The sequence below is a fragment of the Schistocerca cancellata genome, chromosome 1, assembly GCF_023864275.1.
Source record: "Schistocerca cancellata isolate TAMUIC-IGC-003103 chromosome 1, iqSchCanc2.1, whole genome shotgun sequence".
Classification (NCBI taxonomy): Eukaryota; Metazoa; Arthropoda; class Insecta; order Orthoptera; family Acrididae; genus Schistocerca; species Schistocerca cancellata.
Genome location: NC_064626.1, coordinates 1247978860 through 1247998950, shown reverse-complemented (window position 1 = coordinate 1247998950; position 20091 = coordinate 1247978860). Strand labels below are relative to the sequence as shown.

General features: G+C 40.1%; 1 protein-coding gene across 2 annotated transcripts in view; it reads right to left on the bottom strand.

The window, feature by feature from the left end:
• LOC126094884 (zinc finger protein 37-like) overlaps window positions 1-20091 on the bottom strand; it is a 168522-nt gene that overhangs the window by 43468 nt on the left and 104963 nt on the right. The window contains exon 9 of one of the 2 annotated variants that reach the window (XM_049909524.1): window positions 4965-5105. In XM_049909524.1, coding sequence (XP_049765481.1) covers window positions 4965-5105 — 141 coding nt within the window. The remainder of the gene's footprint in view (window positions 1-4964; window positions 5106-20091) is intronic. The other variant, XM_049909533.1, reaches the window with a different exon arrangement.

Below are 20091 nucleotides of genomic sequence, written 5' to 3'. Positions count from 1 at the left end.
CAACTTTTGCAACAAGTTTCATCGAATCAGGTTATAAAATGAAATGATTTTTTCCTATCCCTACTTTGCATTATTACTGGAACTTCTTTTAACAACATGCTTACTTTGACATTCAGAAATCAGTGGGACACACTGAAGGAGATGTGTGCACTTCAGACCTAATTTTGATCAGTCTCTGTAGCTTGTGGGCAGCATTTAAGCACACATGAATACTCAAGTGACACAAATTTAGTAACTCTAGAAATATATTCACAATATTCTGTGAATCTGAGCTAAAACTGGTCATTGACAAGCTGCACTGTTGGAACATATGTCTTAAGCATAAGTTTTAACACAGATTTCACTGTAAGATTTACCATAGGGGGGAGCTGAAAATACTAAAATCCTGTTTTTGGGAAGCAGAGTATTATTTAAAGTTTTAGAAAGAATGTTCTTTTAATAAAGTGTAAAATGCATGTTCCATCAGCCACTTGGGTATCAAAATCAATAACTGATGGTAAAGCTTAAGTGGATAATAGCACTTCATAATCACTTCCCCTGAAGTTTTCCTTAAAAATTTACGTTATTATTACCAATTTTAATAATCCTTTTGTCCGAAGGACTGCACTATTGATAATCAGAAATATTTACCCTGATGCAGAGTGAAAGATTCATTTTAGGAACTGGACAACTTTTTTCTTAATACTCCTAATAATATTATTTTCCTCTATCTTAATGTAGTGCAAAGGTATTCCACTACAAAGTTTTATTTTTTAGTAAGTCACTGCATTAATTCAGAATTAAACCTGAAAAAAGCTGACTCCTGAAAGACACTTCCTGTAAATAGTCAAGCTAATGTATCCAAATTCTCTAGTCAAATGGAGATGATAATTGCATACCCCGTCTCTTAACAGTAAGTGCTGGGATAGATACATCACTGCTATCCAAAGGAGTTTGCTCATTTATATTCATGCACCTTACAGCTTACCTCAAACCTATGGTACCTTTCATGGTACCTCAAACCTACATTACTATGCTCAATAGTTTCTCATATATCTTGCAAGATGAACTTAATACTTTTATTAGCTCCACAGACTATCAAAAAATAGCCCTCTTTGCTGAAATCCTTATACCATTATAGATTTCTTATTATCTTGTCAACACCAACACACGGTTTTATGAAATTTCTGATCAATATCCTAAATCTAATGTCTCCTACAGCTGTTTGCCTACGTATCTACAACATTACACAAGGCAGACTATTTCATTTCCTATTTTATTTTTCACCTCATTTAACCTAAGTTGTTTTCTTTAGTCCCTCTGCACAAGGCTCTTCTTCTCTTTTTGTAACAAGGGAAGTCTGCTGGTTGACTGACAAACACATTCAACACTTTCATCCAAAGTCATTCTGGTTTGCATCCTTCATAATTCATATAATTCAAGTTTTGCTTTTTCTAACATCTTAAGGACACAAATATTGTCCTGTTTAGTGGTCTTCCTAACTCTGTTCCATAAATTACATTTATATGGAGTAGCCCTCATGCATTACCATCTTCACAAAACACTTCCAGTTCAGGTGATCTCTGGAAACACTTACTACACATGGCTTTTCAGATGTTTCAGTGTAGAAGATAACAAAGTAAAATTAAGAAACATGTGACAAAAACTTTGCTACAAATGCCAGATACAAAATGTGAGCTTTTACGCAAACAATTAGTAATAAAGACAATTTTTCATATACCTTTGAATTGTGAAAAGTGCTGGACAAATTGAACTTCAAACATTCACATTAATTAAAAAGTTTTTATAAGAGGTATCAGAACTTAGCCACCTGCAACATGATTCAAAATGAGATGAAATGACCATAACCAACCATTCTTACTGTTTATCTAACTGAACATTTAAACACCCTTAAAACTGCTTGCTGTGGTGAGACCAAACAATTACTACTCTATTAAGTAAGCACATTCATTAATTGTATTCATTAATAGAAATTAGACAAAGTAAAATAACTGTAGTCACCATGACTGTCTGACAGCAATAAACAAATCATCAAAATAAAATGATGAATGTATGACAATACCATTAAATTTGGTCAGTTGTATGACAAATGAAACAAACATTATTTAATTGGATAGATAAAACATCTACTCACAAGCGGAAGCATAACACACACATGAAAAACTGTTGTAATTGGCAAGCTTTCAGAGCCAGTGGCTCCCTCTTCAGGCAGAAGGGTTGAATGGAAAGGAAGGAAGGTGAAGGAAAAGAACTGGAGAGGTCTAAGAAAAAGGACACATTTCGGGAAAAGTCACCGTGAACCGCGGGAGACTTTCTGTACAGGTAACCTGTGGTTCTGGGTGACTTTCCCGAAATCTACCCTTTTCCTAGGCCTCTCCTGTCCTTTTCTTTCACCCTTCTTCCTTCCCCTTCAATGCTTCTGCATAGAAGAAGGAGCCACTGGCTCCATAAGCTTCCCAATTACAACAATCTTTTACGTGTATATTCTGCCGCCACTTGGTGAGTAGGTTTTTTTTTTTATCTATCCAATTAAATAAATTTAAAAACAAAGATGATGAGACTTACCAAACAAAAGGGTTGGCAGGTCGATAGACACACAAACAAACACAAACATACACACAAAATTCAAGCTTTCGCAACAAACGGTTGCTTCGTCAGGAAAGAGGGAAGGAGAGGGAAAGACGAAAGGATGTGGGTTCTAAGGGAGAGGGTAAGGAGTCATTCCAGTCCCGGGAGCGGAAAGACTTACCTTAGGGGGAAAAAAGGACAGGTATACACTCGCACACACACACACATATCCATCCGCATATACACAGACACAAGCGGACATTTGTAAAGGCAAAGAGTTTGGGCAGAGATGTCAGTCCGGCAGCAAATTGAAATTAGAAATTAGCGGAGATTGAGGCCTGGCGGATAGCGAGAAGAGAGGATATGCTGAAGGGCAAGTTCCCATCTCCGGAGTTCTGACAGGTTGGTGTTAGTGGGAAGTATCCAGATAACCCGGATGGTGTAACACTGTGCCAAGATGTGCTGGGGCCGTGCACCAAGGCATGTTTTGCAGCAGGGTGATCCTCATTACCAACAAACACTGTCTGCCTGTGTCCATTCATGTGAATGGCAGTTTGTTGCTGGTCATTCCCACATAGAAGGCTTCACAGTGTAGGCAGGTCAGTTGGTAAATCACATGGGTGCTTCCACACATGGCTCTGCCTTTGATCGTGTACACCTTCCGGGTTACAGGACTGGAGTAGGTGGTGGTGGGAGGGTGCATGGGACAGGTTTTACACCGGGGGCGGTTACAAGGGTAGGAGCCAGAGGGTAGGGAATGTGGTTTCGGGATTTCATAGGAATGAACTAAGAGGTTACGAAGGTTAGGTGGACGGCGGAAAGACACTCTTGGTGGAGTGGGGAGGATTTCATGAAGGATGGATCCCATTTCAGGGCAGGATTTGAGGAAGTCGTATCCCTGCTGGAGAGCCACATTCAGAGTCTGATCCAGTCCCGAAAAGTATCCTGTCACAAGTGGGGCACTTTTGGGGTTCTTCTGTGGGAGGTTCTGGGTTTGAGGAGATGAGGAAGCGGCTCTGGTTATTTGCTTCTGTACCACGTCGGGAGGGTAGTTACAACCTGAAAACAGCTTTCGCATCCCGTAACTACCCGCCCGACCTGGTACAGAAGCAAATAACCAGAGCCACTTCCTCATCTCCTCAAACCTGGAACCTCCCACAGAAGAACCCCAAAAGTGCCCCACTTGTGACAGGATACTTTCCGGGACTGGATCAGACTCTGAATGTGGCTCTCCAGCAGGGATACGACTTCCTCAACTCCTGCCCTGAAATGAGATCCATCCTTCATGAAATCCTCCCCACTCCACCAAGAGTGTCTTTCCGCCGTCCACCTAACCTTCGTAACCTCTTAGTTCATCCCTATGAAATCCCAAAACCACCTTCCCTACCCTCTGGCTCCTAACCTTGTAACCGCCCCCGGTGTAAAACCTGTCCCATGCACCCTCCCACCACCACCTACTCCAGTCCTGTAACCCGGAAGGTGTACACGATCAAAGGCAGAGCCACGTGTGAAAGCACACACGTGATTTACCAACTGACCTGCCTACACTGTGAAGCCTTCTATGTGGGAATGACCAGCAACAAACTGTCCATTCGCATGAATGGACACAGGCAGACAGTGTTTGTTGGTAATGAGGATCACCCTGTGGCTAAACATGCCTTGGTGCACGGCCAGCACATCTTGGCACAGTGTTACACCATCCGGGTTATATGGATACTTCCCACTAACACCAACCTGTCAGAACTCGGGAGATGGGAACTTGCCCTTCAGCATATCCTCTCTTCTCGCTATCCGCCAGGCCTCAATCTCCGCTAATTTCTAATTTCAATTTGCTGCCGCTCATACCTCACCTGTCTTTCAACAACATCTTTGCCTCTGTACTTCCGCCTCGACTGACATCTCTGCCCAAACTCTTTGCCTTTACAAATGTCTGCTTGTGTCTGTGTATATGCGGATGGATGTGTGTGTGTGTGTGTGTGTGTGTGTGTGTGTGTGTGTGTGTGTGTGTGCGCGCGAGTGTATACCTGTCCTTTTTTCCCCTTAAGGTAAGTCTTTCCGATCCCGGGGTTGGAATGACTCCTTACCCTCTCCCTTAGAACCCACATCCTTTTGTCTTTCCCTATCCTTCCCTCTTCCCTGACGAAGCAACCGTTTGTTGCGAAAGCTTGAATTTTGTGTGTATGATTGTGTTTGTTTGTGTGTCTATCGACCTGCCAGCGCTTTTGTTTGGTAAGTCTCATCATCTTTGTTTTTAGATATATTTTTCCCACGTGGAATGTTTCCCTCTATTATATTCATACAATTAAATAAATTTGTCAATAAATAAAACAAACAGTAACATTATTTTATGATGAAAGTTTTGTGAACCAGGACTGATATGGAACATTTATACTTACTGAAGGTGAATCGGGAGCTTCAATAATTTCTGTTATTTCTCCAGAAGTAGCACTAGTGGCAACAATTGCAATACCAGTCTCACTCACAGGGGCAGTAAAAGATGGATATAGCACTGGTTGCATAGCCATTGCGCTGCTCTGCTTCAGAAAGTAGAAAACGAACCACGCATCAGAACAAATCCACAAAATATTTTAAGAATGACAATTTAGTAACACATTAACTACATAAATGTTGCTCTCAAAATAATTAAAATTGTGACAGAGAAAAACTGAACACAAAAATAGGTCCTTATTTGTGTATTACTCTTATTAATGGTCTGCAGTAACCTTTTATGATCCTGGTAAAGCATCTCTGAATTCAATAAAATTTTGCTTTTCAGCCCACTTAACAAGGAACCTAATTATTAAGCACCACTCTAAAAATTATAGGATTAACACTTGTATGAAGGTTCCCCTATAGAAGAACTGAACCTCCCATACAGCCTTCAGAAAAATCTAAGTCTTCCAGAAGTTTATAAAACAGATACTATTACATTCTCTCTCTCTGACAGAGTGGACACTGAATGTTACTTTCATTTCTGTTGAATACCTACTGTCAGTACAGCACATTGGATTCTATTAGCCAAAAATTATTTGAGACTTTGACACACCTGTAAAGATACACCACATAAATGAATTTTATCTGTCAATGCAGTAGAGTCTTTCACAAATACAGAAGACAGACATACCAATTAGGACAGGACGGTGACTTTTGGTGTTAATGGGCTATGACAATAGACGACTGATGTGAGTGCCTTTGCTAATAGCACGACGTTGCCTGCAGCAACTCTCCTGGGTTCATGACAATATCAGTTAGACACTATATGAATGGAAAACATGGCCTGGTCAGATGAGTCCCGATTTAAGTTGGTAAGAGCTGATGGTGGGTTCGACTGTGGCACAGACCCCATGAAGCCATGGACACAAGTTGTCAACAATGCACTGTGCAAACTGGTGGTGGCTCCATAATGGTGTGGCTGAGTTTACATGGAATGGACTTGGTCCTCTGGATGTTTGGTTACTTGCCTAATCCACAAATTCATTTAGGCCTCACAATGGGTATCTTAAGTGTGTGGTGGCAGTTCATGTAATTTGCTGACAGCAAAGTTTTCCCTAGTCCGATAATGAATCCTGTTGTTGTCGTCGTCGCTGCTGCTGCTGCGGCAGTATTGAATGTGAGAGATTTTTATCTATGTCACTCCTGCTGGTGCGAAGCAATGTAGAATTTTTTTTTGTATGGAGTCCTGCTTCTGTATAATCCTTTTAAAACTGTGACTTCAAACATTCCAGAAGCACTCCCCTGCCTCGTAGTGTGTGACAAGTTTATTAATTTTGCTTCTTGCTCCCTCACACACAAAAACAACATGCAACACTACTAAGCAAAACAAAACACTAGCACTGTATAGTGGCATTTAGTCAAGTCCCTTTCATCTGTACCGACACTGCTGAGGCACACTGGTTTCGTGTTGCCACGATGTTGACATGTTGCAAACATTGGTAGTCCAGTACTAGTTGCGAACAATGTTGTGAACAGTCTTGCAGAACATGTTTTGAACTCGATGCCTTTAGTAAGCCATGGTGATGAAATTATTCGTAGACAGGTTTACTGTGTACTCAGGAAGGAAATCATTAACATCTATAAAACATTTTAGCACCACATGATTAATGAAATGTAACTTTTCATTTTTTTATAAAATAAATAATTTTACTAACTTCCTTTAACTCTGTAACTAAGGTAGTAAATCCATAACAATTTTGGACAATCCATAATAGTTGGCAACCATATGACATACCATGAGGGAGGCTTTTACTTATTGTTTATGATCCAACTTCCTTAACAGGAGTCTCACTCATAGTCGTAGGCCCAGGAATTAATTACTAGCTTTTCATCTGTACTAACAGTTTGGGGGATGTCCATCAGGGTTACCATCACAAGAATTATAGTCACATTTACATTTAGTTGCTCAGTTCTCAGCCATTGAAAATAAAGTTAAAAAATGAAATAAAATAAAAATGAGCAGACTACTTATAATCCTTCAAAAAATGTGGATGACTTTTCATTTGTAAAAATCCATTCAAATATAAATGATAACACATTGGTCCAATTTATCAATTTGAGCTAAACACATACCGCACAGCTACTCTGAAACTTTATTTACATTATATTGCCCCATTTCTCAACAAACTATTTAATCAAAATTATCAAAACACCTCAATGTAATGCAGAATTGATCACTAGATGCCACGAGTGGTGGTCCACCAATATGAAGGAGGGGTCGGGGGGGGGGGGGGGGGGGTGTACTGTGTTGACATTAGAGAAGCAGTAATGACGGAATGAATTGGAAAGGACAGCTTAGTCTCTTTGAATGTCATGGATGTTATCCAAGCAACAAAGCCATTAGTGACATTTCAACCCTTCTGAAGCTGCCCACATTGATTGCTGTGGATGCGATAGTGAAGTGGAAACATGAAGAAGGAACAACAGCTAAACCGAGACCAGGTAGACGCAATGTACTGACAGACAGGGACAGTTGAGCACTTCAGAGTGTGGCTCTAAAAAGACATCTGAAATTAGTGGAAGCAGCTGCTCTCGAGCTCCAAAGTGCTACCAGCAATCCACCTAGCACAATGACAATATGCAGGGAGTTGAAAAGAAAGGGATAAAACATTGAACAGCTCCTTGTGAGCCACACATTTCTGTAGTCAGTGCTAAATGAAGCTTCAGGCTGAGTAAAGAGCAGCGCCACTGGACAGTGGATGAATGGAAATGAGTGACTTGGAGTGATGTTCACACTATACCTGTGACAATCTGGTGGAAGGTTTCGGGTTTGGTGAATGCCTGGAGGATGTTCTCTCCCATTAAGTGTAGTGCCAACAGTTAAGTATGGAGGTGGTGGTGGTGGTGGTGGTACACTATAGTGTCATTTTTCATGGTTAGGATGTGGTCCCCTTAATGTGCTAAACGTGCAGGGTACGGACACATTTTACAGCACTGCGTATTGTACAGGAACAGTTTGGAGATGACAATTAATCAAAATAACATGAAAATACAATGTCATTAAGCAGCATCTGTGGAGCAATAGGTTGTGGACAATGGCCTGGCCTGATCAAGAGTCCCAACTTGAAACCAGAAGAGCACCCTTGGAATGATTTGGAATGTTGCCCTCACTGCAGACCCTAGCATCCAACGTCACTACCTTCTTTTGTTTTGGTTCTTGAGAAGAAATGGGCTGCCATTCCTTTGCAGACAGTCCGACACTCCACTGAAAATGTCCCCAGAAGAGTTAAATTCAAACATTGGGGTGAAGGGTGGGTACACCCTCTATTAATGTCCTCTAATATGTGTACAGAAAATTTTAATTAAATAGTGTAACAAATACAATATTTCGTTAATATTAATGTTATCTTGATGCCAGACTGAGAAATTTTCACTTAGCCCTCATATCCAGAATTTATGACAGCTTACGTCTGATCAACCACATGACACACTGCATTTCATTTCATTAAGCGTACTGGTTCAGAATAAATGCTGAAACCTGGTGCTTATCTCCAAGTAGTCACATCATTCATGAAATTCTCACATGTCTTCACCTGCTGTTAACTTACATGACACTGTCTTTTGTTAGTGTGATCATTTCAAGCAGTCATTTTTAGATGAATAGAAGTAGATTAGTACAGCAGAGATTATTTTTAACTTATATAGAAAGGCTTTGGTAACTATAAACAATCAGATATGAGTATCTGTAATAATTAACAGATGCATGAAAGTAGTACACAAAATATAATTTAAAAATAAGAGAGACAAGTATTTATGACAAATCATTTAAAAGAACGGCCAAATTTGGTAACAATACAAGAATAATATTTCTAAATTTCCTGCACGACCTCGATTCCATTCCAGAATGCAAATTTACCTGGGCCTTTTCCAAATTGCTTGCAAACTTCCACAATGTTGGTGTTCACTTCTGCAGAACCCACCTTGACACCTCTGTCCACATTAAACCTACCAACAAAAAGCAATACTGACATTTTACATTTGCCACCCCTTAAATATTAAATTTCCCTTTCCCAATACTAGTTCTCATGACACGAATTTTCTTTAATGTAGGATCTTGTTGTAACAACAATTTTATAAGAGTTTTTATTTTCTAAATTTTCTAGAAGATTTTTTTGGATTGTTATGGTCTGAAAACTTAATGTGATACACAAGTGCAAGAGGAATATTTACCTTGTAACATAGTACTAGTCTAAACTGTGAGACTGATAAATGTTAATATACGTATTAAGGTTGAGATGTGTGTGTGACATATCATGAAGTGAAAATCAAACAGTAGAAATACAGTTTTCTTCCCTTGCCACAGTCTTCTGTTACTAGTCCAAAGAGGGCAGCTTGATGGTCATGCTCATAATGATGATGGGGCTAGTCATTACCATTGTCATCGTCATCATAGTGGAGTCTCAGCAGGGTAGCCACAAGTTTCCCCAAGTGAAATTCTCTGATATTTCCCCGATTTCCAGGCGAGTTTTAGCATTTTCCCCTGACAAATTTTGAGATCTCAAGGGTAAGTGAAGACATAAGTAGACAAAAAATGTAAGGACTTAAGATTTTTGCTCACACATTTAAAAATACTGAAGTACTAACATCAACATCTTTTGTAATGAACTGTTTTTAGATGGAGAAAGCAAGCCAAATGGCATGTACGTTTCATTAAGACCACTGATGTTATTTTATTTCAATACAGCAAAACACATTTGATGACTAAAATACACATTTTGTTGGAGTCTTAAGACAGATTTAAAATACCTTCATTGCCTTCAGAAATAACCACAGAAAAAAGTAGGTCTCTTGACAGAATGTATAAGGTGGGGAAGAGTTGTGTAAACCCTCACTAAAGGTGACTGCCAATAAAATGTTGGTTCTACTATGTTCGTTATTGTCAGTTATTACTCACTGTGTTATGTCTATTATTCAACAGGTAACTTTTGATTTTTCGTTCAAGAAATACATGCGTACGTAGCGTACAAGCTGCCACAATTTTTTTCTTCTTATTGTCCATACTTTCCAATATATAAACTACTTTCTAAGTGCCAAAATGTGTTAGAATAAATAAAATGTCTACAAAAGGCCGCACTGAACAATGTACTTGTGGTGAGACAGTTGCAATTCCTGAAATCCATTGCACATGGGTTCTGGCCGGCCAAGGAGCACCACAGTCCTGTGTCCTTGGATAAACCACAAATATCCAATGCATTATGCCACACACAGGCAGACCCAGCCTGCAGGCGGATCAGTGGGACTAGATCCGGCAGGTGGGGCCCACACATTAGTGGGAAACTATGGGCTTCAGATCAGCAGGCCCTATCCATTAGAGATATCCACAGAAATGGACTGTAGTTTTGGCCCATCATGAAAGTCCACTCATGTGGTCAGCTATTCACGTGTCACAGACACCATGTTGATGAAATGAGACCATGGTGATCACCCACGCAGGAGATAACTTGTGCAAATATTCTGAGAATCAATACTAATGAGGACAGGTAGAAACTCACTGTAAAGACAATCGCTGTGCCACAGATAGACACATAGAAAAGACAATCACACTCTCACAACTAAATTTTTGGCCATAGCCTTTGTCAGAAAACGAGAGTGCTCACACAATCACTCAGACACAACTTGTGCACAAATGACTGTTGTCTCTAGCCACTGTGTCAACAAGTTCTGAGAATCAGATCCAAACAAACCCCTCCTCACACCCCGCTGCATCACATCAGCAGCTGCTTGGGTAGCAGCAAGTAGTGGTGGCAGCTGAGGGGTGGGATGGGGAGAAGAAGCAGTAAGAATGAGGGAGTAGGTAAGCAGCATATGTACTTGGCTGCGTCCAGCCAACGACGAAGCACGACATCTCAGTGAACAAACAATTTCATGCTACTGGAACAAAAATGAGATTTTTCCCTGATATGTTTGAAATTCCCTGATCTCCAGAACTTGTGGCAACCCTCCTCAGAGAGCTAGGAAGGTGTAGGTAAGTTTTAGAAATCAGGTGAAGGAGAGACGTGACTCTCCATGGAAGCAAAATTGGGATTAAAGACAAACACAAGGGACTTTTTAGGAAAGGGAGTGCTGACTTTAGGCTATCGGGATTGAGGGAATCTAGATGTGTTGGAGAACAGCTTCCACCTGTGCACTTCAGAGTAGCTAGTGCTGAAGGGAAGGGTGCATTAGTCACAATTTGGTAACAGTCATTTGAGCTGACAGATCGTTGGTTTATTACACCCACATACAAGGGTGCAAAATAATTCCAGCTCAATGATAATGTGATATGGCTGCTTTTATATGTTAAATATCTTTGATTGGACAGGAAAAATCTACTGTAATACTAGTTCCATTCCAACTTTAGTAGCTTTTTCCACAGTGCTCAAGCCAAGCTAAGTGCTTAGCCGAACTACTTCACTGGAACTCACTCTGCCTGTCTTACATTGTACATGTTGTACGTGTGTTCTACATTGCGTAGACAATGCTGATCCGGTCCTGGCACATTTTCTTTTCTGTTCCAATAAGACTTAATGAGTGAATGCCTTATACAGATGATTTTTATACTTAAGTCCTGTTGTGACAATTTATGAAGTTTTTCTGTTCCATTTTTATATAATCTGCTAATGCATCACAAGGGTGAAATACGTTGGTTGGTTGGTTGATTAGGAGGAGGGGACCAAACAGAGAGATCATCAGTCCCATCAGATTAGGGAGGGATGGGGAAGGAAGTTGGCCGTGCCCATTTCAGAGGAACCATCCTGGCATTTGCCTGAAGTGATTTAGGGAAATCAAGGAAACCTACATCAGGATGCCAGACATGGGTTTGAATCTTCGTCTTCCCGAATGTGAGTCCACTCTGCCAACCACTGCACTACTTCGCTCGGTGCAAAACATGTAATTGGTATTTATAAAAACAGTTTTCTTACTGAGACTGCATGACGAAGCAAGCTGGGATATTTTTTACCTCCCCTCTTGTTTTGCCTTGTGCCTCCTAAAGAATACAGCGTACTTATAAATGGTGGAAAAATCGAAAAAATTTTATGACTATAAAATTATATAGTCTTTTCTGATTACATTGATATATACATTATAGGGTTTCAAATGAAAAATAACCTATATATGCCAAATTTTAAAGTTACAGTCATATATGCCGCCATGGCCCCTTTATTTCTGTTACAGAAACCAGTATTATTTCCAGAAGAACTGTGAACTTTCTGTTTCCAGCCATTATACGTATGATGCATTGTATATGTTGGTAACAGCGAAGGTTTATAGTGTCTCTAAATGATTATCTTTGCTAGTATTTACTTTTGTTTCGCTGAAGCAGTTTGTTCACATGTTACTGAATGTATGTTGCCCAAGTGCTACATATATTTGTGGAAGTGGGCAAAAAATACGCACTATGCCACGGATCAAGAAATTCAATAAAAGGAAATTCCATGGTAACTAGCTCACAAACAAAGCAAGCCACACTGTTGAAAGTAACCTATGTATCAGTTCTTAAGGCACGAAACTCCCACAATGCACGCCTCCTGGTGATTCAAATTTTTGTGTTAACAATGACACTGTTTGTAGTGGATTTGTTGTTGTTGATGTGGGCATCTTACTTCTTTGATGAATGAAGTGGCGAAATGTAAACAACGTGATGGTGTTGATGGTGTAGGCTGTCTGTAAATAACTGAACAACAAAATAGAAGGAAGGGTTTAGCATAAAATTAGTTGTTCTGTGTAGATCCTGCAATAAATCTACCTCAAAAATGACTTCAACCATTGTGCATAATTCATATGATTTGAGTTTGAAGTTGGTGCATGCCCTGCATGCAATAGGAAAAGGAATAAAGGCTGCTCAAATGTTTCGTGGTTTTATGGACCCTCCTCGTCCCAGTAGGTTCAACAAGTACATAAAAATACTTTTAGGTGCCTTGACGGTTGTATCTAAAGCATCTATGAAATGTGCAGTAGCAGAAACTGTAAATATTATTGGAACCTGAGACATTGTTGTCGCACTTGATGGGACATGGCAACATCGAGGACATCGTTCCTTGAATGGTGTTTTAAGTTCTACTTCTCTGGAGAATGGAAAAGTAGTTGATGTTGAGTGCTTATCTAACTACTGCCTCACCTGCCATGGTAACACTGAAGGACATATTGAACATCAGTGTTCTAAGAATTATGATGGTTACAGCGGAGGTATGGATTGTGATGGAGCTCTAAAAATATTTCAGAGGTTGGTGCCCGTTTATAACATTAGATACACGAAGTACCTAGGCAATGGGAACTTTGAAGTCTGAAGCTTACGACAAAATTAATGAGTTCAATGTTTATGGTGATACCTTGGTAACAAAACTGGAGTGTTGTGGACATATGCAAAAAAGGTTGGGTGCTAGATTGAGGAAGCTACAAAGAGAAATGAAAAAAAAGTTGCTATCTGACGGAAAATTGGTCTGGTCGAGGCAGATTGACAGAAACTGAAATAGACCTCCTTCTGAGTTATTATGGACTAGCCACTAGACGAATTGCAACTCCGAATGATGTTACAGCAATGAGAAAAGCTGTACGGGCCACCTACTTTCATAAGTTGTCCACAGATGACCACCTTCTTCATGGACTTTACCCTAATTAGCAGATTCTTGGTATGGTTACCCAAAAGCAAAAGAAAGTGGTCAAATATACCATCATTCTCTTCCTGAGCCTGTTATGAATGAAATAAAACCAATTTTTAGAGACCTGAGTGACCCAGTTTTGCTTAATAAATGTCTTCATGGGGATAATCAGAATAAAAATACAAGTTTCAAGCATTGCATATGGGAAAGATTACCCAAGAATGTTTTTGAAGGACTAAATACTTTAAAAGTTGGTGTACTAGATGCAGTGATATGTTTCAATGATGGAGTGATAGGAAGGTTGGAAGTCCTGATAAATTTAGACACAAAATGTGGCTCTAATATTGAAGATCAATTGCTTGCGTGTGACAGACAACAGGTGCATGAAGCTGAAAGATTTGCTCTTCAAGTTACCAAAGACGCAAGAAGTGCTAAAAGGAAAGCCAAGAGGGAGCTTGAAGATGAAGAAATGCTGCAGGATGAAGACTATGCTTCAGTAATGTTCTGAGGCATAGTTTAATTGGACTCATACCTTCATTCGCAATTTCCCACAAGTTGTATTTTTCAGAATTCAGGTACAAATATTTCCTAAACTTTATAAAGTATTACTCTAATTTTTTCTGTAACTTGCAATAGTCCATACTTATGTAGTACACCTAAGCTTTATTGCAAAATCAACAAAATTATAGAAAAAATAACATATTTATTAGGAAAAAAATTATAAAAATTAAAATGTAAGATGTGATAGTTTTTTATCCTTGTAATATACATAATAGGTGGAATTAAATAGGTCTGGTACTTCAGCAATCATGTCATGCATATCTGGTAAAAATTTGGTCTCCTTCAAATGTATAACATTGGATTAAATGGAACCTCAATTTGAGGAAGCATTTTGGGGGAAAAAAAATTGCATCAATTTCTTTGTAATTTTTTAATATCCCTAAGCAGGTTTAAAAAGATTCAAAATACTTCTAACTTGTTTAGAAAGTGTGCTGCATTACCTGATATAAAAAAAATCTGTAAAACATATACATTATAAACCGTATTATACGTTTGTTTCTGTGGTCATCTTCCACAGCAGCTGTTAACATCTGTTATTATAGGTTATCTGTAATTAAAAAGAATTACACCAGATGCGTTTCGCTTTTATTTACAAAGCATCTTCTGTGGCATTCTGTAAATTGGATACACACGTTTGTACATTTATTTTTTGGTTCTTTTAGGTTAAAAACAGCGTTTTCTGTATGAAGTTAGTCTGTAAGCTACTTACGGTGTTTCTTTACGTATTCTGCAACTTCCCCTCTTGCTATCTGTGGTTGATGTCAACAGGCTTCATTTCACATCTGCAGTTTTTAGCATTTTGCGTTATCTCCTGCGCTGCACTATTTATAATTGACTTTCTTAACTGTTTTTCATTCATCACTGCTACAGCATTTATGCCACTTCATTTGTTTTCATTCACGTTGTGAGTGTTGCCAACCTATGAAACGATTTTGGTGTGTGTGTGTGTGTGTGTGTGTGTGTGTGTGTGTGTGTGTGTGAGAGAGAGAGAGAGAGAGAGAGAGAGAGAGAGAGAGAGAGAGAGACCATAGTACAGGTCCCACACCCTGCTAAGAGGACAGCTATTATCTCTATAAGAGGACAGCTATTATCTCTATCAATCAAGTTTTCTGCCAATCTAATCTCAATTGGCTCTTTATAAACACTGTTCAGAAAACTGGAAGTGTTGGCAACTATCACAGTCTCATCAAATTTCATCAGAGCCTCCATATAAGCAATTTTCTGCTACAACTGATTTTTCTGGCTGTTGTAGCCTCTTGTGATGGTGATGCTCCATCCACTTGTCCTAGAATGTGCAAATTGAAAGGCCAATGTAAGCCTTCCCACAATGACACAGAATTTTATATATACCAGGCTTCCAAAGTTTCAAATCATCTTTCACAGAACCGAGTAATGCCCTAATCTTGGAAGGTGGATGAAACACACTCTTATTACTGAAACTCCTTAAGATCCTTCCAGTCTTAAACGATAGGCCCCCAGCATAAGGAATAAAGGCCACAGATCTATGCTCTTCTTCGTGCAACTCCAGAGATGGCCGAAACAACATAGCTGGCGGATCTGCTTCTCAGAGTATCCCTTTTCCTTAAAAACAGCCATCAAATGTACAAATTCTTGGGTTCAACTGTCCGCATCAGATCATTTATGTATATAGAGAACAGGAGCGGTCCCATCATACTTCCCTGGTGCACTCCAGACGATAACTTTGCCTCTGATGAACACTTGTTATTGACAAAAACATACAGGGATCTATTACTTAATAAGTTTCTGAGCCACTTACAAATCTGGTAACCTATTCCTCATGCTCATCCCTTCGTTAAGTGTCTGCAGTGAGGCACTATGTTAAACACTTTACGGAAATCATGGAATATGAAATCTGCCTGTTAACCATCATCCATGGTTCTTAGGAGAACATATGAGAAAAGGGCAAGCTGAGTTTTGCATTAGCGATGCTTTCTAAATCCATGCTGATTGTGGACAGACACTCTTCCGTCTCAAGGGAATTTTGTTACATTCGAACTGACAATATATTCAAGAATTCTGCAGCAAACTGATGTTAAGGATAATGGTTTGTAATTATGCAGGTCTATTCTTTTACCCTTCTTATATTCAGGAGTCACTTGAGTTTTTTTATCAGTAGCTTGGGACTTTGTGCTGGACGATAGATTTGCGACAAATGCAAGCTAAGTAAAGGGCCATTCAGAAGAGTATACTCTGTAAAACCAAACTGGGATTCCATCCTGACCTGGTGACTTGTTTTCATCTCTTTCAGCTGCATCTTTGCCATGGGGATGCCTATTACTATGTCCTCTTATCTGTATGACAGTATGTTTGTGTGTGATCCTCCTGCATGAATGATTTCTTAGACGCTAGATTTAAAACTTCAGTTTCCTTCAGCTATTTTCTACTAACACACTTATTGATCAATGAGTGACTGCTTAGAAGCCTTCCACCTGCTTGACGATTTTACATAAGACCAGAATTTTTCTATCTAAGGCATCTGACTGTGTGAATCATTGTTTGTTTGTTTGTTTTTGTTTAAGGCCACAAAAACAACTAGGGCCACATGCGCCCATATCAAAACTGCAGAACATGAAGACAATGAGAGGAGTTAAAAACAACTTCATGTCAATCCCATTTGATGGAAGAGAAGACAGCTAAAAACATGGACATGGAGAAAGGTCTATAAAATACCCCATAGAGAAACGAAGGTCCAGAACTAAAAATTAAATGGCTTTCACCATATTATTACAATGGACAAAAAGTAAAACATTGTTGACAGTCCGCATGTCGTTTGCTAAAATGGCTGACAGCTCAGATGCCAAGCACAAATGGAAACGTAAGCGGTTAAAAAGAAGGGCATTCTGTCAGGAAGTGACAGACAGTTAAAAGTTGGGCACAATGTGCAAAAAGTGGTGGGGAAGCACCACTTAAACAAATGGCGATGGCTAAAGAGGCACGTGTCCAATACACAACCTAGTTAAAATGATCTCCTCGCAGTGAGAGGGCCGAGCAAGAGGAGGTCTTCCAAGCAACTGGGAGAGGCTTAAAAACCTGGAACTTGTTCCCGTAAAGGGAAGACCAGTGGTCATGCCGAAGTGACACCACCTGCTTAGAGACAGCAACACAGAGATCATTGGAGGGTATGTAAGAAGTAGCGGGCTGGGGTACAAGGACTGCAGCCCTGGCAGCAGTGTCAGCAGCCTCTTTTCCTGTCAACCAATGTGACCGAGAACCCACATAAAAATCACTGTGGCTCCCTCAAGAGTGAGCAAGTGACAGCTTTCCTGGACCCGTTGCACTAAGGGATGGACTGTGTGCAGCACACAGAGGCTTTGAAGGAGGCCAAGAGAGTCTGAGTTGATGAAACAATTGAAAAACCTATGTCGCCATATGTACTGCATGGCCTGATACCGGGTGAAGATATCTGCTGTAAATACTGAGCAATGTTCTGGAAGCCAATACCAAAAAAATCAGTGCCAATGACGAAGGCACAACCGACACCAAGGTCAGTCTGAGAGCCCTTAGAGTACACAAAGGTACTATCACAAAATTCCATGCAAAGGTTGTGAAACCGAAGGTGACAGAGCGAGGCTGGAGTAGTGTCCTTAGAAAGCCAAGGTGAAAATTGGCTGCCGCAGGAAGGTGAAAATGGGCCGCCACAGGAAGCCAAGATAGTGAAGGGTTCACACCCACCAGGAAAGTTGCAGGAAGCACGAATTTAAGCTGCCGGAGCAAGAGCCGAAAGCGAACTACAGGAAGTAACAGAAGAGGGATGCATCTCATACTGGTGATCAAAGGAGTCATTGAAGAACGAGGCATAGGGCAGGTGGCCAGGCACAGCAAACAAACGGCATGCATATCTGCTGAGGAGAAAGTCGTGGCATTAAGACAGTGGTAGTTCAGCAGCTTCAGCAAACAGACCCTCAACCAGACTGGTGTAAAAGGTGCCAGTGGCCAAATGGATGCCATGATGGTGGATAGTATTGAGACGGTGTAAAAGGGACGGACTTGCAGATATATAAACAAAACATGCATAGTCTAATTTTGAACAGACAAGTGACTAGTACAAATGGAAGAGCGTTGTTCGATATGCACCCCAGCAAGTACCACTGAGAACACTTGGGCATTGAGGGACTGCATACAGTGGGCTGCCAGAAAAGACATGTGGGAGGACCAAGAAAGTTACCTATCAAGCATGAGCCCCAGGAATTTCATAGTTTCAATGAATGGAAGAGCATCACGCCCAAGACAAGACGGTGGAAGAAATGAACTGCGCTATCAGAAATTCATACAAATGTTCTGAGGCACACCATTTTCCTCTATAAAGGTATATGACAAGGCAGAACCCATACATAGCATATGGAGGTAGCAATTTGAGATGAATAGCACACTTGCGGTCTATCAAGGTGGGAAACTACCTCAAATTGGCCTACAAAACTACGTAAGCTACAGCGCATGTGCGTCAAGTAAGTATTTCAAAATTCTCGTGCTCTCTTCACAAAACCATTAGTTCTAGAGCAAAAACGAACAGGACGACTTTTTGTAGGAAATTTAATATAGTTTAATTTAAGGTGGCAGGGGTAAAATACAGGGAGCGAAAGGCCATTTACAATTTGTACAGAAACCAGATGGCAGTTATAAGAGTGGAGGGGCAGTGGTTGGGAAGGGAGTGAGACAGGGTTGTAGCCTCTCCCCAATGTCATTCAATGTGTATATTGAGCAAGCAGTAAAGGAAACAAAAGAAAAATTTGGAGTAGGTATTAAAATCCATGGAGAAGAAATAAAAACTTTGGGGTTCGCCGATGACATTGTAATTCTATCAGAGACACCAAAGGACTTGGAAGAGCAGTTGTACAGAATGGACAGTGTCTTGAAAGGAGGATATAAGATGAACATCAACAAAAGCAAAACGAGGATAATGGAATGTAGTCGAATTAAGTTGGGTGATGCTGAGGGAATTAGATTAGGAAATGAGACAAAGTAGTAAAGGAGTTTTGCTATTTGGGGAGCAAAGTAACTGATGATGGTCGAAGTAGATAGGATATAAAATGTAGACTGGTAATGGCAAGGAAAGCGTTTCTGAAGAAGAGAAATTTGTTAACATCGAGTATAGATTTAAGTGTCAGGAAGTCGTTTCTGAAAGTATTTGTATGGAGTGTAGCCATGTATGGAAGTGAAACATGGATGATAAATAGTTTGGACAAGAAGAGAATAGAAGCTTTCGAAATGTGGTGCTACAGAAGAATGCAGAAGATTAGATGGGTAGATCACATAACTAATGAGGAGGTATTGAATAGAATTGGAGAGAAGAGGAGTTTGTGGCACAACTTGATAAAAAGAAGGGACTGGTTAGTAGGACATGTTCTGAGGCATCATGGGATCACAAATTTAGCATTGTAGGGCAGCGTGGAGGGCAAAAATCGTAGAGGGAGACCAAGAGATGAATACACTAAGCAGATTCAGAAGGTACTGGGAGATGATGAAGCTTGCACAGGATAGGGTAGCATGGAGAGCTGCATCAAACCAGTCTCAGGACTGAAGACCACAACAACAATTTGGTACTGCGACATGTTTTCACCGGATGGTGCAGTTTTCGAGTTATTCAAGAAAAACGTACAAAAGTTATATTAAATGTGTTCTACCTCAGAAACCATTCGGAATAGGGCATATGTCCATATGAAGTTTTTTGTTCAGAATCACTAATACTATCACGCCTCAAAGCATGTACCTTTCCTCCTGACTCACCCTGTATTTTGTACATTTTCATTCAGTGATGTCATATGGAATAATGTTCTGGGGTGACTCACCTTTAAGAAAGTCTTCATTGCCCTAAAACGTGCTCACACACTATTATCTTGTAGACATCTCTTAAGGAGTTGGGCATTCCATC